This window comes from Neomonachus schauinslandi, chromosome 5 (assembly GCF_002201575.2).
Source record: "Neomonachus schauinslandi chromosome 5, ASM220157v2, whole genome shotgun sequence".
NCBI classification, from domain to species: Eukaryota; Metazoa; Chordata; class Mammalia; order Carnivora; family Phocidae; genus Neomonachus; species Neomonachus schauinslandi.
Window position 1 is genome coordinate 83,272,879 of NC_058407.1, and position 25,502 is coordinate 83,298,380.

Genomic DNA, 25,502 nt, shown 5'->3' on the forward strand with positions numbered 1-25,502 from the left:
TTAAATTTAAATAATATATTCTGTTTGAGAGCTAGACAAAAATTATCTACATTGTTTTATTAATGTGTTTTGAAAAGCAGTGTCCCCTTGCTTTGTTTTGTTTCCAGTATAATCTGGAAAGCAGTATACTTGGAGTGCTGAAATACTGGAATTTTATATTTGCTTATATCCATTCAGTTTATTCATTTTTCTTTATGCTGTCATTTTTCATATTCTTTAGTACCACTATCTTGCGATTATAGAAACAGCTCTGTTAAAGTTTCTTTATAGAAAATATAATTTAAAAAAATAGAAAATTATAATTAATTACATGAATTCAGTTTCAGAAGTAACATAAGAACTTTATATTTGACTTCTCACTTTTATTGGTGTTTTGTCCCTGTGTAGTAAAGCTTTATGGTGATCAAAATAATAACAAATATTTTAAAGCAACTCAGAATCCAAATCTTAGTCTTTTTCTTATTTAATGCTACTATTTCTGCTTGCTGTTTTTCTTATTCACAGTCCTAATTATTAATCTGATCCCTTAAAACTATAACTGTATCCTAACAAGTTAGTATTTAGCTATTCTTTTTAAATTTCAATTTGTTTTTTGCATGTTGGGGATTAAAAATTCCTCTCCCCTAACTAAAGCTCCTTTGAAATTATTTTAACATAACTTTGCTCTCTGTTGTATGTATTGTTTTCTTTTCTTCCACTTTGACTACAAATTCCCTCAGGTCTCCGCTGGTTCATCCTCCAAGCCATGGATGCCGCTCGACTCACAACAGCCCAATTCACACTGCTACTGGCTCACGACTTACTCAGAACTTCTCTGTGTCTGTTCCCACTCTCATCTATACTGGTACGAGACTGCTCAGACTCAAGAGCTGGGGAAGGCAGGCCACAGGCAGAGTGGCTGCAAAGGGCAGGCAGGCAGGTGGTGTAGTGTAGGCAGGTACCACAAGTCTTTGCTTCCTCCTTTTCTTACTTGAAGTCCAGCTGCAGTGAAGAAATCCAGTATATAGCCTCCACAGAGGCTCTAACTACTTTGAAGTGAAAGTGTTCTTCTAGCTTCCAAAGTCTCTTCCATAGATCCTGTAAGACCCCTATCTTATGTATGCATCCTGTAAGTTTTTAGGAGTATCCTCCAGTATGTGTTTTACCATTATTTCTGCATTTGGTTAGAAATAAAATTGATGATTGGATTCTAAATGAAATAGCTGTCAAAGCTTCTGATTTGCTTATTTTATTATGTACAAAACCTTTTACATAGTAGGGTCCAGTTTATTCTATGGAAGAGAGCTTTTGGAAAACAGGTAAGCAACTCTTCTGCATAAAATGCAATGGTTCTTTGTAGCTATATTCATTTTTCTCTCTGCTGTGTTTTTAGCTGTGGCACTCTTGATGCTATAGGATAAGGAAACATTTTTCTTTTGAAGATATCTGTGTGTGCAAATATAAAAACTATTGTGAATATTTGCACACACCATTTGCAGCATCATTTTTTTCTTTTGTAACTTAAAAAAGCATTGTTTATTTGGAAGTATTTTCAGTCATGTATTTATTTTATTTTTCCTTTTAATATTTTTTACCCCCTTAGTCTGTCATTTCATGCTTCTTTGCTTTTTTACTTGGCTTATTAACTGTTTAAGTGCAGATAATTATTTATCTGGAGAATGATGAATGGTTGAACAGCAATTGGTTGTCTTTAGCCTCATACCCAGCTCCACACTTAAGAAATGACTGCTGGCCCTGCCCAATACTTTCCCGGTGTTTGGATCATGCTGCCTTCCGTCAGGTCCTTTGGCACATGATTGCTTAATATTTCTCCACCTTCTTCTGGCAGGATTCCCTTCAATGAAGATCCCAATCCCAATACTCACTCATCAGGACCCTCAACCCCTCTGAAAAACCAAACTTATTCCTTTTCACCTTCCAAGTCCTACAGTCGACAGTCCTCTTCTTCTGACACAGATTTGAGTTTGACACCCAAAACTGGTAAGGCGCTTCCACCCACCTTTTTCTTTTTCTTTCTTTCTTTTTTTTTTTTTTTTCAAATTTGTTTCTGTTCTTTATTAGCTTTCCATCCAAGGCTTTCCTCCTGTTTTTGGCATTTAAGTTAAAAGATTATGTGAATACTGATCATTTTCAGTTACTATCATTAAAATATGAAAATTTCATATAGCTCAGAAATGATCTTGTTCAAAGATCTGCATATGTTGATTTAATCATAGTGTAGATATGAAGTCCAGAATTTATTTTTGCATTTAGACATTTTTCATTTCATGCTCATATTATGAGGAATAACATCTTAAAGCTTTTGAAAAGAAAGTAACATTAGTAGCTTGCAATCCAATTCCTCATGCAGTAGAAACATTTTCGAATTCATTTTTCTGTCTATTTCTGAATTTAATTCTAAGATTTTATTATGAAAATATTTTTAGAACAATTGAAATGGTTATATTGGAGTACATATATCTATTTATTAACTTCTTGCTCTTTAAAATGTTTGGTTTTGCTAGTCTTGCTCTCTAGGTTAGAAAGTAGCATTTTTGCTTTACTTATTCTTACATATTTCTCAATGTATGCAATTTATAATTTTTCCCTCTCCTATTTGTATTTTGATGAATAATTTCTGTGAGTTTTTATGAATGTTTTATGATAAAAATTGTTTAAAAAGTCAAATTATTTCATTACTTCTTAAAGTAGAATTAACTTATTCAAACCATTAAGAAAAGTGAAATGTAAAAAGTTAAAAAGTTAGTAGTTAGCAATTTTTGTAAATACTGTTTTTGTCTGGCAGTTTTCTCTCCAGATTGATGAAAACATTTTGCATTGTTCCTGTTCATTTTTATCATCTTTAATAACCTTTTGTGTGTTGGCAAGAAATTTATAAAATGATCCCAGATTTTATGAAAACAATGAAAAGAAATCTAATTTGAAAACCAGTGCTAATTCTAAAGAGCATTAAAAAGAAAGCCTGTAGATTTAGTATCTATTTTTATAAATGCAGTCACAAAATGTGAGGAAGGTAATTATGAATACCTAATTATTTGAAAAGAATAGCTTTATTCTTTATTTACATATACATAATATGAGTAACATCTAAAATCATGAGATTTTTTTTTAAAAGATGTATTTATTTTAGAGAGAGTGAGCGAGTGAGCATGCGCGCATGCTCGCGGGGATGGGGCTGCAGGGAGAGCAGAGAGAGAATCCCAAGCAGACTCCCCGCTGAGCATGGAGCCCCATGTAGGGCCAATCCCATGACTGTAAGATCATGTCCTGAGCCGAAATCAAGACTCGGACACTCAACCAACTAAGCCATCCAGGCACCCCAAATCATGAGATATTTGATAGTAATTGATACACGGAATGTGGCATCTTAACCATATTTATGCCATAAAAACTGAACCATTCAAATGGTAGTGAAGTGTTTTTTTTTTTTTTTTTAATAAAGGATGAGATTCTGGCCTTCAAATTCATGCCTAACAAAACAAGAAAGACTTAGGATAGTATTTGAAGAATGAGTTTTCTTAGAAATATTTTTTCAGGCTTTGACCACTGGTTATTTGTGTATTCCAGGCTACTTTTCGATATTTTTATCTTTATTTTATTCTTTGCCATAACCACAGACAAATTTTTGGAAGTCTTTTCTTGGTCATTCTGTTTTCTTTTCTTTAATTCACCAAAAAGGCCAAGTCTAAAAAAAGATTGTCAAGTAATAAGTTAACTGAATCAGATTTGTCTTCCCTTAGCTTTCTTGTAGGCAGTCAGTTATATTATCAATTAAAACAGTTTTGCATTTTATGTTCTAGTTCCAAAATTTTAGTTTTTAAACATTCATTTATAAGTTACTATTCTCATGTATTTCTGTATTTATCAGATGCCTTTAGATAATTTTGTTTTTCTACTATCATATGCTACTCACTATCTTTAATAGCATATTTATAGAACATTAACAGTATTTTCGCTTATCATGAATCCCTAAATATCTTTAAATATTCCTGAGGACCGTTCCAGAAGAGATTTGAAATGGCAAAATTATGATTGTTTTAAAATTTCTAAAACTATAACTGAGTGTGTATTTCATAATTCTCTGCTTTCAAATTTACCTATATACCAAATCAGTCTCTTGAGAAATAGCGGGGATAAGCTGATTATGATTGATTGATTATATGTAAACTGGGGAACCAAAAATAGAATAAAGTTAATAAAGCTTTAGACTGAAAAAGTTGGGTTTCTATTTGTAGTTAAAGCTATTGTCTTTTTTTTAGATCGGTCTCATTTAAAAAATTCATACTGATTCATTTCTGTAGATTCTAATTTTTGACATTTTACAAGGTTTCATTTTCGTATTTTTTTCCAAGTACTCAACTAGTAGGAGTGGAATTTTAGAATGCTAGTTTTAGGGTATTGATTTGACACCTGACTCAAGCTAATTTTTGCTTTAAAAAAAAAAAGAAAGCTTTTAACCATGTATAATTTTTGTGATTTGAGAGTATTTGCCCCTTACATACTCAGATCTTTGTAAATGTGAACAGTGTTATGATCAAACCTGAATATTTAAAATTTTAGAGGAAAAAGAAAAGTAGTAATACACATCTCAAAGATGAACAGAAAGAAGTTAGTATTTATTTCAAATTAATGATGGCAACTGTTTAATATGGTGCTGTTTTTTTATGGGTATTCAGTTAAAATACTCATAAGTGATATGTTTTAGTAACGTTTGAAGAACTGTACTTTGCCACTTTAAATAATGTTTATATTTGAGGCAATAAGTTTCTGGCTTTAAAAATTTATAAAATTTACATTTTAACTTTATTTTATTTTTATTCAGGTAATTTAAGTGTTTTTGAGAAATCAGCTCCAAGTGATTAGAATGGCATAAAATCCCATGTTAGTGATTTAAAAAATTTTAATAAATGCAAAGTTTATAAAGGTTTTGCTAGGTTTTAGACTGTTCCTTTAATTTATATTATGTTGGGTAGAGGGTCTTGCTAATGACTTCATATGCTTAGTGTAATTTATGTAGCATTTTAATTTCCATTTTTACTGTTACGTTTTGCATCATCATTGCTTTCCTTATTCTGCATTTTCTGGTCATCTTCTGAATCTGCATCTTTTCTCTGCTACTTTCCTCCACAGCACCTTACTCACAGGGGCCTAGGATTTACCTGTGTCCCAGCTCCCCCTCTCTCTCTTGTGGTTCCCTTCATCTTAAAAAGTCCTGTCTCCTCCTCTCGGAATCTAGCCTTCCCCCTCATCATTCTAGCCCTGTCAGCCCAGTTCTGAGGAAAAGTGTTTCTTTCAGTGAAGAGCTGTTCCTGGCTGCTTCTGGTAGGATCACATTATGTCAGCTTTTTAATCCCTTTATTTTAAATCACCTTTGAAAACAAGTAATTATTTCATACTATAAAGAAGTGTTGGGTGTCTTACACAGGGCTTACTTCTTGTTTTTCTTACTGGTGCACAGAATTAAATAATTATGATGATCGTGAGGACATGGTTGAAGATTACTTGATGGATAATTATGAATATTCTGCTGAAATTATTTTATTTATTAAAAAATTATGTCTGAGGACATAGATCTGCATATTTCCAGTGATTGTTGGGTTCTCATTACTAGAGTTTCTGTTTTAGATGCCTTACTTTCTTTCCCTTCACACCAACTCCATTCATTATCAGACCTGCACCATCATGTTGCTAAGCCATATGGTTACATTAGTAAATTATTCTGTTTGAATCAGTTTAAGTCTCATTTTGGTGGTATTCTTTCTTTATCCATTTTTTTTTCTGTCCATTGCATTAATTTTCAAGTTATTCTGCTGTATTTTCTGATGTTTTATTTATCTCTACAAAATTACATTTTATTTTATGGCTTTCAATATGCTTCATATAAAGATCTTAGTTTCATTTCAGTGTTTAGTATTGTATAGTCTCTAAAAAACATATTTAGGTTACTACAAGAAAAATATGTTCCTTTTTTATTTTTAGAGAACAGAATGGGACTATACACATGCTAACCTTTGTTTCCTTATCCAAGAACAGCTAAAAATGTAAAAGTAAATTAGTTCCTTTTTTAAGTCATTGCAGTAAATCTGACTGTGTGTATCTTCCGTTTTGAAAGGGTGGGACTGAACTGTTAACTCTAACCTGTAGGGCCCGTAGCACCAGAGAGCACTGGCTTCTCACCTGTCCCCTGCTGTCTGTAATTCTCTGATCGCAATTGGTCTATTGGTACTATCAAAAGAATAAAATAAAGTAGGGAAAGAAATTAAAAATTAAGCCTTTAAAAAATACATCTAAGAGCTTGGGAAATATAATTCTTTTCATCCATAACTATGTACATTTGTGATGTGTCTATTATACGTCTGTGATTTTTAGTTTTTAAAAATATTTTATGTTGATTTTTGCCAATGAGTATTGAAAACTATGAATGTTAATAGTGTTTTGTCATGGATGATATATTTAGGAATGAGAAGTTATCAGAAAATAGATTTGACTATATTTCAAAATTGCCTAAAATTCATGCTCTTTAGAGAATTTTGGAATATTTTAAGTAAGCACAATTAAAAGTGCTTCTCCTCTCTGTAGTTCCTTTTAAACAAGCATTTGATGTTTCTTGGTTTCTTTTAGTATTCTTAAATTGTTAGCGTAGTAAGTACAGTTGACCCTTGAGCAGCACACCCCTGCACAGGTTGAAAATGTGCATGTAACTTCTGATTCCCCAAAAGCTTAACTATTAATAGCCTACTCTTGACCACAAGCCTTACTGATAACATAATCAATTAACACATATTTTGTTACATGTATTATATACTGTATTTTTGCAATGAAGTAAGCTAGAGGAAAGAAAATGTTACTAAGAAAATCATAAGGAAGAGAAAGTACATTCACAGTACTGTACTGTATTGAAAAAAATTCATGTATAAGTGGACTGTGCAGTTCAAACCCATGTTGTTCAAGGGTCAATTGTAATTGGTAGTATCTTGATTATTTTGTATTAGAAGACTCAACTTTTAAAAATTGAATATTATACAAAAATTCATTACATTAACATAATTTAAAAAATAAGTTTTAGAACAGATTGAGTCTAAACAAATAAGTTTAAAACTGTGATCAGTACAGTTTCGACATCTTGCTTCTAAAGAAAACTTTGTGAATAAAATAGAGTAAGATATGTGCTTAATTGCATGTCAGATACTTTAAATGTTTGGATCATTTTAAGATTTTGACTCATGAATTTATGAAGATGAATGCAGTTAAACTTTGTTTCTATAGTTGTTTTTTTGGTTGTTATTTATGTACTGATGTTCTGTAGGAATGGGAAGTGGTAGTGCTGGAAAAGAAGGGGGGCCATTTAAAGCTCTTTTAAGACAACAGACTCAGTCAGCACTGGAACAAAGGGTAAGAGACATTCAACATTCTTTATTCTTACACTGTTAATATGCTTTTACTATCATGCTTCCATGTATTTATAACTTATTTCCATAAACTAGTTTTGATCATGTATCTGTAATGTAGTTTCAGAGTCCAAAGTTTATTTAAGGTATCAAAGAAATTTGTTTATGAATAATTAATTTTAATTTGGAATAATTCTGTAACTTTTTTGTTTTGTTCTCCAGTTTTTTATTAGAAATAGTCTATTTGGAAATATCCACTGAATGATGAAATCATTTCTCATCTTACCTTAAAATTATAATATATAGAAGGAAATAGTAGACTTTTTCCAGAAAAAAATATTTTAGTTAATTCTTGGGGTGCTTGGGTGGCTCAGTTGGTTAAGCATCAGACTCTTGATTTCAGCTCAGGCCTTAATCTCAGGGTTGTGAGATCAGGCCCGTGTTGGGCTCCGTGCTGGGCATGGAGACTATATTAAAAAAGAGAAAAGAAAAGAAAAGGTAATTCTTTAGTGTATTAATATATTTATATGCTGAGATTAGTTTTATGGCTGGCCAGTCTCTTAGGGGTAAGAAATGCACAGATTCAGTATTTCTACAGATTAACATAAACAATGTGGTTATTTGGTATGTGAATACATCTCTTTTAATTATTATAAGTTTAATGTTTAGTTAACTATTTAAATGGGAAAATAGTCAAAATTTTTGGATGATTTTTCTCTTTTTATTTTTTATTTTTTTGTATAAACTTCATTGCTAAGGGAGGATCGCCTCATAGGTTCTGTAGCAGAAGGCGGGTATGTTTCTGAACATGTGTGAGAGCCTTTTTCTTGTATTGGTAGCTGTTCTAGTTTTAATCTTGATCATTTAAGTTTTATTTAAGCTTTAACAGATGTTGCCAGCTTTATTTCTTTTCGTAATGCAGTTTTTAAAAATTTATTAGCATTATGAGGCTCATTGTTTTTCTACTTAACGAATACAGTGCATGATTATTTATATGTTATGTCAGTTATTTTAAGGCACAGTTCCATAGCTTTCATTGTGTCTGATTTGCAAGTTTATAAGCATTTACAGAATTTTCTTTTACATGTTCCATTTTATACTAGCATTAAAAAAAAAAAGATGAAACAGTAAATACCTATAAAAGAATGCATTTTATAAAAAAAAGGTATTTCTTTTCTAGAGGTTAGCTTTTGAGAATAGTGTGTTTACAGATTCTGTGACTACAAACAATGTAACAGTTTACTTTTTTTAGACTTTCTTTCCTGTGCAGAAAGTATCTGTATGCACTGTTTGCCTTTTAGACAAGGTTGTGGGGAGCAGAGCAGAGCTGAGCTGAGCTAAGCAGAGTGATGAGACTTTAGCGACACACAGTTGTTTGCCTTATCCCTTACCAGGCAGCAGTTGGGCTTGAGCTACTTTGACACCTTGCAGGCATACCAGCTACTGTCATGCAAAAGCCCACTTAAACATTGGGACCATTTATTAAAACCAAATAGAGAAAGAGACTGAAAACACAGAGAAGAGGGTCAGGGTGAAGGTATGCCTGTTCACTTACCTTTTTTTAGGCCAGAATACTCTTACCTCCTCCCCGCTCCCAGTTTTACATTCTCTGTAGAGTTCCTTACATTAGGAGTATTTCCTTGTAATTGTCATTCTACAATTCATAGGAACAGAAAAACTGATATGAGATATGAGATTTTGCCTGTATCTTGTGCCTGTGACTTCATTATCTATATTAAGAACTTTTGAAAACATCTAGCCTCAAAAGAAGAAAAAAACTAATCAATAAAAATTGTTTTAGATTTAGTTTGGATAAAATTTATGTTTTCAAATATGCTTTTAAACATTCTTAAAGTTTTGGACACATCACATTGGGCATACATTACTAGATAATCTTTATGGAATTAATGGTAAAGATGTGGGAGAACTATAGTTTTCATTTACAACCTTGTAAAATCTGAGTTGGCAATATATTTATGTTACCTAACCCTGAGTAGTTACTTGACTTTGTGAGACTACCTCTCTGTCCTGGGTACACAATAAATAGAACAAACATCATTTTTAGCTTTCCCATTAACCTGTGGTTGCCATTAGTATGTCTTTGTTTTGGGGAAAAATTTTGTTTAGAAGTATGAAGAATTCTCCTCACATGTGTTCAGATAGGCCTTAACTCTGCCAAGTCGAATACTAGGTCAAGGTGAACAAATGATATACTTAATGCCATTTTTATATTCATTTTTTAAAGATATTCATTTCTGCCCCTTGCCACCCTTCATAAAATGTATGGCTTTTTTTTTTTTTCTTGAGGAAAAGAGAACCTTTGTCCAGCATCTTTTATTTAATGGGTTCAAGTAGCAGTTCTCAAAAATAAAAGTGTTATTTTTTTCTTTCACAAAATCCGTGAAAAATAAATTGACATGATCTTGGTAATAGGTGTCAGATGATTAAGAGATAAGATGTAGAGATAAATATTTGATTAGATTTAGGTTCCACCTATGAACTATTTGATGTAAAGCAAATAGATTTATTTTTCAATATGACTCTTCTTTCACTTGTAAGAAAAATGAAGTTACTTTTCAGATGCTGGGATTTTTTTCTTCAATAAAGAAACCTAGTTGACTTGGTTTAACCTAGTATTTCCCAAATATATTTTAAAATGGAATCTTCCATGTGAAATACCTGTTAGTGACGACCACATTTTGGGAAACATTTATATAAAGCAAACTCTTTTGATAATTATGTTTTTAATAGTGGAGTAAAATTATACAATAAATCATAGTAGGAATCTGGCACGGAGTTTTCTTATGTAGAAAGTTGACTCGTTTCTTGGGATGATAAAAAGAATATTTGATTGAAAAAATAAACTATTTAAATATATTCTGAGAAAAATTCTATTTAAATGTTAAAAAATTACTCCCGTTGTGTCCCCAGATTTTCCAACTAGCCTGTCTTTGAACACATGGTATTAAATAGATTTATGCTGCATGCACTTGGCTTATTGTCAGAATGTCAACATACGAATTCTTACCTAGTGGTACCACAGGCAAGGCACTTTAAATATTAGGACTTTGCAGAGAAAATGGCTTCTCTGGTCCCTGAAATTCTCATCTAGGCATTGGAAATGGATTGGGCTTGGCTGATCTTAAGGAAGCTGTTCTTTTCAGTGGAAGAGAACCTATAAAGTCATCAGGTATAATGATAGACTAGAGATTAAAACCAACTCCTTGTCTGTTTTAATCAGATATTTCAAGGAGCCAGATGATAAGGTTTGTTGCTCACATAGAGTCTAGGCCCTCTTGACTGTCACGTTAGGGTATGGGAAAGATTATGAAGCATAGTTTTAAGATACTGTGCAGAGGTCTGGCACTCTGTAAGCACTTCATAGTAGTCACTATGTGATGGGGGGTGGAGATGAGGGGTATTTAACAGTCACTGGTAGTCACTGGTGTCACTGGTGATGGGGGTGGAGATGATAGGTATTTTAGCAGTAGGTATCAGCCATAGTTCTTCTGAGAGAGTTATTTGAAGATGTAGTTTTGGTTGAATAACCATACCATTTTTATGTACTCCAGGTTAAATTTTGTGTGTTAAAGTAGGTGTGCTGATTGGACATATAGGACAGAGTTTAAGTTGGCAGAGTGGTTGTCCGCCTCTTTGGGCAGCCATTCCCCTACTTTTTCTGCTTATGACCACCAACTCTAGTGTGATGCTTTCCCTGTTGTCCCTTTATCCCATCTTCTGGAATTTGGGGGGAAGAGTCCGAATCTCAAGCAGAGAAGTCATTTAGGTTAATTTTTATACCTACCTAAATTCTTATATGCAGATGTTTTCCAATATGTGAATTTACGTAACTTATTTCTCAGTTTCAGAAGGAAGTACAGCTTTCCATTTAGCTTATAAAAATATTATTTTCAGTGTCTCTTGTCCAGGATATTTAAAATGTTTAAGTATAAAGATTAAATGTAAAGTTCTTTTTTCTAATATGCTTCAGTATTTTGAGGAAATTTAAAAACTGTGTACTTAAAATTGAAAAAAAATCATAAAGGCCTAACTTAGATAAGATATTTAAGTTTCAAATAGCATAAGCTTATTTGTATATGTCTCATTTAAAACTTATATTTAAAAAATTCAGGTGGAAATGAGGCATTTTGACTAAACATTTTATAATTCATGTAAGTGAGATTCCCCTCCTATCCTCTCCCTTTTTTCTTTTTGCCTGTCAGCTGGGCCAAACCTGTCTATTTCCATAGATTGGTTTTTACTTTTTTTTTTTTTTTAATGTAGCCCAGGTTTTTCTTACCCTTGTTAATTTAAATATTACTTTTAAATTCTAACTGAATTTATTTCTAAATTCTCTCTATATTTTAAACTATATCTTCATGGGTTATTGAAGTGTGCAAGACTGTTTGCCTTTGTGCTAAATGACTCCAAGTTGCTATGCTTTGTGAATTATGCTTTGGTGAATTTGTATTCTCCATGCTTTAAGCAGCCAGTCAGTAATCTTGCTGCTTTTAATGTGCCTGCTTCTAGTAGTATTCTGTATGTCTTTATCTCTCAGCTTTTGTTTGCTGCATTTAAACTGCTATGGTCCAGAAAAAAAGATACTGCTAGACTTTAAAATATGTTCCTAAAATTATATGTTTATAATTGCTGTATGGCATAGTATGGATATGATCTATAGGGATTTCTTATGAATCAGGTACATAAATTTTAGTACTTGGAAGTATAACAGTTCTTTTGACTATTGAGAGCTCTGTTTTGCTTATTTTCCAGCTCTCAGTTATGTTCTGAATAGCTGAGGCTACTGGCAAATGACTTCTGGTTAAGTGAGCTACATTAATCGTATAGCCAGATGAGGCAGATATTAAATTTCCCTTGCTTGTATCCAATTTTGTGTAATGTGAGAGGCCTCTATATTTGGAGAGTCACAAGAGCTCCCCTTTCTTCCTGGATGCTATTTCAATGAATTTCCTTTCTCTGTTTTCCCATTTCCCTCTTACCTCTAGATTGATGAGATTGATGTCCTTGAGAGAGAAGGGGAGAATGAAACTTGGAAGAACTTGTGGAATTTTATTTCCTCCCTTGCTGTCATCTACATTCTTCTCCCTTTTCCTTAATATGCATTTATGTACTTAAAATTTTCTCCAGCTGACCTGGTGTTGATAGAGTAGATAATCTTACACAGCGATTCTCTACCCACTTCAGCTTGGTATTGCCCTTTGCTTTTCCCTGAATCTCTTAACCCACACTGTTCATTGTCCCACTCCTCCCTCAGTCCCACATTCTTGTAGATCTCTTGCACCAGGCCTTCAGTCTTTACCAGTAGCCTGGAGTTGGGTGTGTGTATGTGAGGAGGATTCTGCCCCCCTGAGAAGTAGACTCAGAGGAGAAGGGCAGGGAATCCCCACATCTCACTGTGAATTTGCATCAGAGTAGGAGATTGAGAGGAAGGAAGAGTTTGTTCAAAGATCTTAAATCGAAACTCTGAGAACCTTTTTTTCTCATTGAGAATTGATAAAAAGAGTGTTTGGATTCTGTATAACATGATGTATATGGGAAAATGGATTAGGAACTCTAAGCATCTAAGAAAACATTTAATTACAAAGCAAGTGTAATGTATAACTGGTAGCCTTTTGTTAAGGGATAGGATTCATATCTCATAGTATGAATATAATCTATTCGGATCAGGCTTTTTAACAAGCAAACTTTTTGTACTTTGCACATGATCAGTTATATTTTTCCCCCTTTATTTTTACTAGGAATTTCCATTTTTTACCTTGACGGCATTTCCTCCTGGATTTCTCGTGCATGTTGGGGGTGTTGTTAGTGCACGCTCTGTGAAGCTTTTGGATCGTATCCACAATCCTGGTATGTTCTTTAAAAGTTTGTTTTCAGTGTTTCACTTACTTAAACTGTGGTTATTAAGATTGATTTTTATAATTAAAAAAAATCAAATCTATCCAAAAAGAGAAATGAAAAAGAAAGTATAAACTGGCATGTTGCTTTAAGTATTTGCAGTAATCCTAATTAAAAATGATCAAATAAGTAGAAGTATTATTTTAGTTAGGTTTTTATATAAAACAAACAAATCTTGATTCATTTTTTTGGCCAAGGCATCACTTTGAAGGAATTCTTAGGTAACTTTTCAGTCAGCTCTTTTCTTTGATCCAGGCAGATAACAAATTTCGCAATTAGACCATTGTGGCCATTATCTTAAGACGTTAATTCTTTTCACTAGCAATAACTCTTTGTAGATTATTTTAGTAATTTTCTTATTCCTAAAAGAAGTATTCCTTTGAAATGTAATTATAAACATTGTGTAGTGTCTAAGAATTAAAAAAAAAATAGTGCTGTCTGCATTCTCGGTTTCTTTTCTGAAGCTGTTTGTTCTATATAAGTGAACAATGAACAAGTAAGAATAGTAGCTCACTTCTTTAAAACATGGGGCCATGATCGTAAAAGAAGAAAGGCATCAAATCAATCCCAATATCGGGCCTTTGGATTAGGAATGTTTGATGGTTTTTCTAAATCCAAAATAAGCATGGCAAGTGTGGTAGAAACTTTCCATATGGTGTGTGTTCTTGCATCTCTCATTGACTGGATTCCCAGTAATTTGCTCAAGGCACTTATTTTTTGATGACATACTAAAAAAGCTGAAGTTATGTTAGTATTCTTATTTGGCATATATACATACATATTTTTGAAAATTTTAAATTGTCACTTTCAATAACCTCTTCCTGAGGCTTGTACTGACAGCTACAAAAAGAGTAAAACACTGTGAAATTATTTTATGCAAAACATTGCAGATAGTGATTTTGAGGTTACAGAGCATTACCATTCTTTTAAGTTAAAAAAAATTTTAATCCGTGCCTTGCGGTTTGATGTCTTTTCAGTTAATTCCAGAGAAGCAGAATGGAATTTTTCCCAGAGCTTGAATGAGATTTCAGAAGAGGAATAGTAGCTAGGATTATCTAACTCTTAGAGCTGAACAAATATATCTTTTAAGCATTAGTCTTCTCTTTTTCTTCTCTGGTTTATTATTTTTTTCTGCTGTCCTTATTTTTTCTAATCAATTTAAGATCTTTTCTTCATGTAGTATTTGTATATTCTGTAGTAATTAAAGGCATATTTAGACTCATGCCAGTTTAATGTATTGAGACATTGGAGACTCTTCAAGTTCCATATCTTTGTGTTTAGGAACTTGAATTATTTGGAAAGTGCAAGGAAATACTGAGTTTTAATATACCTGACATTAACTGTGTGACCCAAGGCTTGTTACCTGCGTTTCTTTGGACCATTGACTCAAATATTTTGATAGATGGTGCCTACTGATAAGCTCCAAAAATGGTTTCAGGAATAAATTTAACTGTTGGTGATGTCTTCTGTTTACTGAAAACATTTTGATTTTATTGTTGCTTCCATGTACTCTGAGTAAGCTATAGAGTCTGGGAGAACAAACAAAGGTTACTTAAATAAGTTTAAGTAGAGAGCTGTATTTAAAATCCTATTACTTTTTACAAAAAACCCTTTTTTGGGGTTTATCATACTTGCCAGTTTGTTCTAGTGGTGTGATAAATGTAAGAATCCAGGCCCAGGGAAGAATACCGGAATCTTTATTACAGAATACATTTTGTGTATTGTAATTATCAGCTTATCCATTCTCTTCTTTTCTTCCCCTTTCAGAATATTTTTTTCAATTCACATGTAGGAATTCTCAGTTACTAATGTACTTATTTCCCAAAAGATTATGGGCGTATAAATATAAATGCTTTTAATGATATATAAGTTATATTTTAATTTTTGTTTTATTTTCAGTTAAATACAAATCAACTATATATTCTAATGGTTTCAATATTACATTATTTTGATACAAAAATCACATTCTTTGGGTTGTTTTATATATGTATTATGCATTAAAAAAGGAAGATTTTCTTAAGAACATTTTATTGATGTTCTTAATATTTCATAAATAATTATTTATGAAAAAGATTTAATTTGTTGAAAAAAGCTGAATGTTAAAACAAAAAAAACCCTCTAGATTAGCTTCTACCATGATGATGTTTTAATTTTATGACACTGAGTTACTCTGCTGAGAGAAACTTAAGATGGATTGAGATGCATGTGCTGTTAAAAATGCTGTATTTGCACTCTCAAATGACTCTTGCAGTTATTTTTTGTCTAGTGAAAATGGGAAATTTTCATTTTACACTGAGTGTAGAAGGAATAAAATCTTATTTTAAAACCACTACCACCTGCTAACTATGGATTATTATTTTGGAGTTAGTTCTTTTAGAATTTTCTCCTTTGTTAAATATTAAACAACAAGGAAAAGAATGGGTGGTTTTAAAAATCAAAGTCATTATCTTAAACAACTAGACTTTAGTTAATGTTAGATTATGATAGCATGCTCCTTCTCTTTCTATTTCTACTTCTTATTAACTCTGCTGTCTGTGTCTTTCCAGTTCCTGTCAAGTGGTATTGTCAATTGTGTTCTTGTTTGTAGTGTTTTTTTGTTTTTTTCCTACTATTCTGCACCTAAAACTGATCTACTAATTTGCTGTTTTGAACTCAGCCTTTGTCGGAATTATGGGTAACACAAGATCTTACAAACTGCTAGACTGGAATAGTTTCAATTCAGGTATTTTGATGGTCATTCAGTACTACATATGCTGACAAAAATTATGGCAGCTCAGTGAAGTTTTTAGAAATGTTCTAGATTAAATAGGTTTAATGTCAATTCAGTTATACAGATACATTCTGCAGTACATATGTTATAACTCTTATAGTTTCCATGGAAATGCAAATATAAAAATGTGTTAACTAAAATGAATTAACCAAAACCATAGAAATACCATAAATTACAAATGGCTTTTGTTAGGTGATTAACTTTCAAAAACCTTAATTTAAATTATATTTATTACATTTTTGACAGTTTTTCATATCAGGTAAATAACATAGGCATTAGCTTTACGATTAAAGAAATGCTAATTGTTAATTAAATGGCTAGTTTGATAAGCTTAAGGTATGTTTAAACATTAATTTAGATTTGAATATAATATATTTAGTATTCTATAAGTGCTATAAAATTGTAACTATTACCATTTTTATTTATAATTCCAGAAGTGTTTCAAAATTTGGGAAGTAAGAGCAGATTTGGAGGGATTAACGGCTTTCATAAGCTCCCTTCCTTCCCCTTTCATGTGAGAATATAATTTTTCTTTTTAAGTAATTTTACATATGGATATAGTTTATAGCTTTTAGAGAAACTAAACTAAGATAACTTTACAGCTGATGATGTGGTTTAGAGTCAAAGCCAATTTTTCTTTTTGATAAAAGTATATTCTTTTAATATAAATATGTAAATTTTTGTGTTATTTTTGGAATTAAATAATAAAACCATTTTGATTCAGTAATAGAAGCTGGTATTTTGCCTGAAGGATTTTACCAGTTCTTTGTGTCAGAAAGTATATATCTATTTATAGAAAAACAAAAACACCAAGAGGCTCAGCATTTTAGATAATATCCCATAATCTTTTCAATATTGTAAACTTTTTTTGTTCTTAGGAGTCCAGGATGTAAGTTCTGATGTAAGTAATGCATGTTTGACTATGAAGTATCTCATGTTCATCATGCAGATTTACCTAAGTTCAGTCTAGTAAACAATCTGATCAGGTCCAACCTTTGCAGATTTAGACTAACTTCAATTGGTAAATCTTCAGGGAAATTAACTCTAACTCCTATCCAAGTTTTTGCCAGCATGTTATCACATTGATTAGAATTAAAATAATCATTTTTAATGTAATATGTTATACTTGGTTTTTAGTGAGAAAAATACCCTGCTGGATTCATTTAATAAAAATAAGAATATATTTTTAAAATGTAGGCAGATTAGTGTATAGGAAGTGAAAAAGCCTAATTATGTAAGAAAAGGACGTTGGGAATAGACTGATCATTAATAATTTAAGGAGCTTAAACGTTGTCAGGGCAAAGATGTTTAGGGTGAGATGTGTGTTAGATGAAAGAACAGTCTTGGAAAGTAGACAAGAAGTTAAATCTTATAGATATAATCCTTTGTCCCGCATAAGCAGAACTACAGAATTGGGCAAGGAGAAACATGGTTGAGGAAGCAGTATATCTTGCCATCATTTAAAATAAAGTCAGGTAGTGAGTGTATGAAAAAAAGGTGGATATAAGTTACAGAATATTAAAAGAATATCAAAGATGACTTTCAGTTTAATGTTCTCATAGCTCTGTGCTTTTGACTGAGATATTAGAATCTTTATGCTAACAGTACTATTCAGAGATCAGGCTGATTTTGATATTAGGTTAAGAAAAATAATGTGGTAATTCTGAAATATAAAAACGTAATATTTGAAAAATACATTCAAATGATTTATGTATTCTTCTCTGTGATTAAGGAATAAGTTAGCCATTGCTGTCCTGTATTATTACCATAGAAAATCATGAATTGGCCACATCAGTAAGAAAAATAATTGTTGGTATAATTTTTATTAATGTTAGAAATTGTTCATCAATACTGTATTTTCTGGATTCTCTGACACCATTTATTATGTGAGGTATCACCAATTTAATAATAGCTTTCCAAGAGAAAAGAGAAAGAAACATTACCATATTTAGTATATTGATTAATTATTAGACATTTTTATTTCAGAAACATTAAAGTGTGGAAAGATATAAGAACACGTTTTTTATCACACAGTAGTATTTCATGAAATATGATCTGTCGTGCAAGCATTTATTAGAACTTATTTTGTGCCATATGGTTTGCTAGATGATAGGTGTGCGAAGATGCCAGTCTCTCTGCTTTCATGAAAGTCATATTCCGGGAGGTTAGAAAAAATATGTTAATGGTTTACTGTGTGGTATGGTATGGTGCGATATAAGATACAGAATTAAAGAGGAAGGCGTGATTAACTACGTGGCAGGGAGGCTTGGAGAGGTAATTCTTGAGTTTAGTTTGAAGGATATATAAAAGATTCACACAGATTTTATATTTCAGACAGTGTATTTGGAGGCATATTGTTCCATCCTTTGAATGTAGTTCTGAAACTTTAGTAGTACATTGCAAAACAATACCCTAGCCATTACCTATTTGATGATGTTTACATAGTTACTTCATACCCATTGTTTGCCATTGAATACAGAATGTCTTTGTTAGTTCAACTTTTTTTGTGTATTTCCCTTTTTCTCCTGCTTTGCTGTCTTAGGTTGTGTTAACTACAGTGAGAGGAAATATTTTTATATAGCAGGAAGAAGAAAACTCAATTATCTGAGAATTTATTTTAAAATTACTTTATTACCTTTTCTTATCTTGCTTCTTATGTTTCTGGCCTGGTAACAGACTTTGAGAAAGACAAGGATGAATCTTGCTGCTAGAAAGGAGGAAGCAGCATTTGCACATCTTGTGTATGATATGCCAGGAACTGGCTGCATAGGAATAAGATGGTATCCTGCGGTCACATTTGTATTAGATCATTGATTATAGAAGGGAGAATGGATTTAAAGGCAGCAAGCCTAGAGACAGGGAGGCCAGTTGGTTGACTGCAATCCTCCTGGCCTGGTAAGTGACCTAGGATTTGGTGGTGATAGGAGAGCTAAAGTTTATAGAGCCCTTACTATGTGCCAGGCACTCTTCCAAGTGCTTTATGATAGCAGGTCATTTAATTCTCAAAACACAGCTCTGAGATAGGCATTTTTTCTATTTTGTGGTTGGGCAAAATGAAACATAACAATTTTCCCAAAGTAAAATAGAAATTTGTTGAGCTACAGTGTGAACCTAACTACTCTGGCTTCAGGGCTTACACTCTTAACATAAATTTAGAAAATATTTAAAATGTAAAATCAGCAGGACTTGGTAATTAGAATGTGGCAAGTCAAACAGTCTCTTAGCAAATTTGAGCTGAGAGAAAGATAGATTAGGATTATCCCACATAGCTACAAGTCTAAAATCCCAGTGAGCAGTTGAATCCTATCTTTTGGAAACCCAAGTATATTTGAAAATTGAGTTGTAAAAATATTTTAAGAGTAGATTTTAAAAGTTCTAGCTCATTGTTTCTTAAATGGCTATGCTCTTTTTTTTTCTTTCTTTCTTCTGAGTTTACCACTGAAAGTATTTCTGAATAGCCTATGGATATAATTTTTAATTAGGAATAGTCTCAGTGTAGTTGAGAAAAATTTGTTTTTCTTTTTTCATGTAGGATACATGTGAGCTTAGATATTTTTTCAAGAAGTCACAAGAGGAAATAATAAAGTAGCTATATAAAGTGATTTGAAAAAATGCTAGTTTGAAATAGCTTCCAAACTTAGACAATATTTTTAAGAGTGAATGTTTTAAGTACTGAGTTAGTAAAACAGCTTGTTTAGTTTTATTTATTTATTTTTTTAAAGATTTTATTTATTTATTTGACAGAAAGAGAGACAGCGAGAGAGGGAACACAAGCAGGGGGAGTGGGGGAGGGAGAAGTAGGCTTCCCACTGAGCAGGGAGCCCGATGAGGGGGAGGGGATGCTGGAGCCCGATGCAGGGCTCAATCCCAGGACCCTGGGATCATGACCTGAGCCAGAGGCAGACACTTAATGACTGAGCCACTCAGGCGCCCCAAAACAGCTTGTTTAAAACTAGATAACTTTTGTTTTTGAGAATATTTTACAAAGTTATATTTTATTATTTTAGATTGTAGATTTTAGGACATATGCTTAAGATTTTCTCAGTCTTATAATAAATGAACCTTTACTAGTGCTAAGGGAAGCTTTACATTAGTGGTCTGAATTTAGAAAATGTTACTCTTTTTATTTAGTCATCTGAATTATAGTTGTTTAGAAAATTTACTTTGGGGTTAAAAATTAATAAACAAAACCAAGAAAAAATAAGTATAATTATTACTTTAAACATATTTTAACAAAATGAGTCAACTGATGTGTAAGGAAATATTTATAGAATACACATATTATTCTGATAATCTGAATTTTTTTTTTTCAGTTTTAAGTAAAAATCTTTTATTCAGTGGATGTTTGTGGTGTGCCTACCATGTCTTGAGCATGATGTTGGGGATTGGGAACATGATTGTTCAGCCAGGCAGACAACCTGTTTATACACCCAGTCTAGGCTATTTCTTACACTGTTTTGCTGTGTGTGTGTGTGTGTGTGTGTGTGTGTGTGTGTAGTAGTGGTGGTGGTGGTGGTGGTGGTAGTAGTAGTAGTTAAATGGAGAGAGGCTTTCTTGGAACTTGAATTCTACTGATTTGAGAGGTACTCATGAGCAGACATGCAAAACTAAGCCTAAAGTAGTTAAGCAGCTTTTGGTTTTAAGAATTTTATTTTATTTTATTTTATTATTATTATTTTTTAGATTTTTATTTATTTATTTGAGAGAGAGAGAGAATGAGAGAGAGAGAGCACATGAGAGGGAGGAGGGTCAGAGGCAGAAGCCGGCCCCCCGCCAAGCAGTGAGCCCGACGCGGGGCTCGATCCCAGGACTCTGGGATCATGACCTGAGCCGAAGGCAGACGCTTAATGACCGAGCCACCCAGGCGCCCCCCCCTTTTTTTAAGATTTTATTTATTTGAGAGCGAGAGAATGAGAGAGAGAACATGAGAGGGGGTAGGGTCAGAGGGAGAAGCAGACTCCCTGCTGAGCAGGGAGCCTGATGTGGGACTTGATCCTGAGACTCCAGGATCATGACCTGAGCCGAAGGCAGTCGCTTAACCAACTGAGCCACCCAGGCGCCCTGGTTTTAAGAATTTTAATAAGGGTTTTAGGAAGTAGGTATATAGAGTTCAAGAGGGCATAAATATAGCCATGTCTGATGTGTGAGCTTCTCTTTATATGTAATGTAACATATAAATGTAATAAATAATCTTCTATCTATAGTGTAACTGGATATTGACTACTGTCCATTCTTTATTATCTGTAAAAAAAAAAAGTGAGATATGTAATTTCCTTAATTTTGAAATTTTACTCTTTATGTATTATCTAATATAACTGGATATTAATTACACTATTATAATGTGACATGTAAATATAATATATAACTTTATATATATAAAGAGGGAAATCTCACAGATAAGGAGTAATTATATATCTGACTTATTTTATAAATAGTGAAGACTCCAGTTTGATCTAACATGGATTATATCCCAGCTACCATCCTAACATCCCAAATTACTGATGTCTGCTCTGAATTTGCACATCATTTCCTCCATGATGGGACTGTTCTTCCTAGGTTGGTACTGAATCTGCACCTAGTTTGAGATTGTATGCACACTTAAACTTGAACTCTCTAATTTCTGTTAGGGGAAATTTATCTTCTTCAAAAGGTTGTTTTGTGTTGGAATAATACTTTAAGGTATTTAAGAATGTGGCTTTCTTATGCTGTCCAGTAACAAGATAGATTATCATTGTATTAAAAATGTTTATTTGAGCCCACCTAACACTTGATCTCCTCTTGTTTATTTAAAAATTAGATTGAATAATTGCCCATTTCCTTTTTTTCCTTAAGTCAGATTAAAAGAGTCTCAGTGGCAGAATTATTCTCTTCCAGAACTATGTAAAAATAGAATTAAATTGAACACTTTAGGTAGTCAGTGTTTCTTAGTTGCAAGTGTGTGATTGCCTAAAATCTCAAAAGCATTCAGTTTTATAAAGGCATATTATGTTGAGTTGTTCACTTCTTCACTTTCTGAGATATAAGCATTTATTTTCATTTTGGGAATCTTTACCAGTTTCACCTGCATTTCAGAAATAAGATAAAATGTTAAAAAGATGGCAAGATATCAAGCTATGGCCATGCTCTAGAAAAGTGACAGTAGTAAAATGAATTAATTGTGATACCAACCCAAGTGTGCAGACATTACCTCTAAAAGAAGCATCAGTGAGGTATTGACCTACAGCCCAGTTCATGACTACAAATAAAAGGGTATATTAAAAGATTTGTGGGGCACCTGCCTGGCTCAGTTGGTGGAGCATGCAACTCTTGATCTTGGGGTTGTGAGTCCGAGCCCCATGTTGGGTGTAGAATTACTTAAACATAAAATCTTAAAAAAAAAAAAAAAAGATTTGTGATATTATCTATGAAGAGTTTTGACCCATAGGAGAAAAACATAATATAGTATGAAATATAATTTATATAATAAATACATTTTAATATCTTCTAAAATGAGGTCTTTTTTAAAATTATAAATAATTCTATGGATTATTAGGAGGAGCATGGTGTTTAAAGTGAAGATATTTTTTTCTTGATATCTCTGAAATGTGGATTAATTGCACCTTCACATCTCAGCTGTATTTCCTTCAAATGACTAAGTTGTATTCAGTTTCATGAGTGGCATGTATAGTTGCCATAAATTTTTAAGCCATACTCTTTGTTTTGCCTTTTATATGAGTATGGTAGATCCTCAGTTTTGACTTTTGGAGAGTGAATAAAACAATTCAAATTCAACTAGTGTGTTTCTTAGAAGAATATAGTTAACAGTTTTTTAAGCTTTAAAAATTCTATTATAGGATTAAATATGGTGATTCTTCTGAATTTTCAGTTATATAAGTTAGGCTGAATCATTACCATGTGAATATTCTCTGGCTCATCTCTGGCATAAATATAGTATAGGCTTTGAAGATAAATTTAATTTTTAAAATATTAAATAAATTGATTATTCTTAATTTTATTTTAATTAAATAGTCCCTAAATTTAATAGCCCACAAATTCATTCTTTGGCTTCTTGCTTACAGTTGTAGGTAATTATTGTTAATTCAGTTCCTAGTTTGTGATGAAGTGCTCCCTACTGTATGCTTGCCTTGCTTTCACCTAGAATCTAGGGCCATTACTTTCTGTAACCATTTCAGTGAGCTGCCATAGTTTTCAGTCTGTACTGTCACCTGATCCAAGCATGCGCCAAAATATCCACTGTTTCTGGCTCCTGTCTGCTGAATCTGCTTTGCAAAACCCTTTGTTCTCTGAGCTTTTGCTTAAGCCAAAAACAAAATTTTACAAATTCTTTGGAGTGTGGACATATGCCATTTGCTTCCTTAGCTCCCATGCTATGTAACTCTTTAGCTTTTATTAAACTTGTAAATACTTTATTAAATACAACAATGGCATCCCCATGTGCAGTTGTGTGGCTCATGTGTCAAAATAAAGGCTGCTTATGAACCTGTCAGAAGAATATGAATGCTCCACTTGCGCTGCATTCAGCTTTTTATTTTGTTTATTATTTTCTTAAATCAGCCACTTATTCTTTCATAGTTTTTGGTTTAATTATCTGATTATTTTATGTGTTATACCAAGGTAAGTTTGATGTAAATAAACTTTGTATTCTATGTGGTTATATGTATTTCATAGTAATTATTATTACATACATTTCCATTTAGACATGCTGGCCATTTCTAAATAAATATATCCTGAACTTAAAATAAGTAACTTCCTCCATTTTTTTGAAATAAATTTAAAAAACAATGTTATGGATTACTTTCTGTAAAATTCAATTTAAAACAGAAAGGCTACCATGTATTACTTGTGCCACAGATGTAGGCAAATCTAATGTGAGAAAAATCTGTTTTTATAGCATACAGTTATTTGCTTTAGCAAATAATATTTTAAACTCCTAGAAAGGTTTAAAAAGTAAATAGCAGGTTCAACTAGTGTTTTTAAAGAAAAGTTTAAGCTTTATTTTACACAGTTTTTCAGGGAAAATAGTTATTTTCTAAACTGAGATATATTTCTATTATTATTTATGATACCTGTTTTCAGAGAATCATGAATAATTTGATAGATTGAGCAGCTGCTTGAATAAGCTTTTGTCTTATGTTAAAAATTCCCTTATTAGGAAAGGAAGACGTTAAATAGATACCCAAATTGATCTGGGAACATGTATGCCTAAAAAAAGAGAATGGATTTGATAGTGTATTTGTGCTGTTAATGTCTCTATTTCAGGGGGAATATGAAGAAATTCTTTAACATAATGTATGTGCAAAATAGGGCTACCTAATTGCCTTACACATTTCTTAATTCGTAATATTGATTGCTAATACCATGTTGTAGTCTTTTCTATTTCTCTTCTTTATTTTATCTCGTCCTTGGATCTTTTCCTCAGTTTCCTGGCGTCTGCATTTCTTTGTTTTTTTCTGAAAGAAAGTTTTAGTGTAGCTCTGTCTTGGATCCAAAACTTTAATACAAGAACTGGCTGGCATCATTTGTAGCTCTGGCTTTTATCTCATTTCTCCCTTTTGCTGGTCTCCTCCCTGTGGAGGAAACAAAATCACATCATAGGAATGTCAGCTATAACAAGCCTTTTAACCTTTCTTTATTTTGCTGTCTTCAGTATTTTACTAGTGAGTATAATTCCAATTATTCTACTTATTTAAAAAACATTTTGAAAACTGGATATGTACTGAAATTCAAAAATGCAGTTTTTGGATTGTTTGATTTTCAGTTTTAATAGTGCCTTTTATGTGGAAAATTTACAGTAAGAGGTTAGCCTCCTATTTAGAGTTAGATTAAGTTTTTTCTATCCCAAATTGTTCCCAAATGAAATTTGCCCCAAAAAGAAACATTAGAATATGCTCATTATAGACTGATTTGCACATAAAATGTTACTATAATTTGCAGCTGCTCTTCCCCAGTGGTTTGCAGCCACATGCATGTGATTAGGCCATATGTGTGCCAGATGCTCCATTTATAATGCCCCATTACAAGCAGTGTTGGACTCCCTGTGGTAATAAAATGCAATGCGGTGATTCTGAGACATTTTCTTAATTACAGAACCATACATGAAGTTACAGTGTGTTAACTGAAATTAACCAGATTATTTGTCATAATCTTTAAATGTATTTGCTTTTTTTATTTTAAATTGGTTAGTTCCTTCATTTCTTGTTACTTTGCTTTAGGACCCACAAGGATGGCTACATGGCTTTCTCTTTTTTAACATTGACAAACCTTTGCCTTGGAAAGAACCTAGAATATAGTGGGTTATAAAAAAATAGGTACCAGGAAATGAAATCAGAATTTAAATTAAATTTCTGGATATGACTCAAAATGTTCACTGAGCAAGGTGAGTGAGACACAGAATATCCTCTCAGTTTAGGATTAGAAACTGGAAACTC

The 25,502-nt window shown here is 32.5% G+C and overlaps 1 protein-coding gene across 6 annotated transcripts in view; it reads left to right on the forward strand.

The window, feature by feature from the left end:
- C2CD5 (C2 calcium dependent domain containing 5) overlaps window positions 1–25,502 on the forward strand; it is a 101,606-nt gene that overhangs the window by 36,244 nt on the left and 39,860 nt on the right. For 3 of the 6 annotated variants that reach the window (XM_021690793.2, XM_021690794.2, XM_021690791.2), the window contains exons 8-10: window positions 1,829–1,980; window positions 7,307–7,392; window positions 13,148–13,256. In XM_021690793.2, coding sequence (XP_021546468.1) covers window positions 1,829–1,980; window positions 7,307–7,392; window positions 13,148–13,256 — 347 coding nt within the window. Of the gene's footprint in view, window positions 1–749; window positions 845–1,828; window positions 1,981–5,130; window positions 5,323–7,306; window positions 7,393–13,147; window positions 13,257–25,502 lie in introns of those variants that run through there. The other 3 variants (XM_044915447.1, XM_044915448.1, XM_044915446.1) reach the window with 2 other exon arrangements.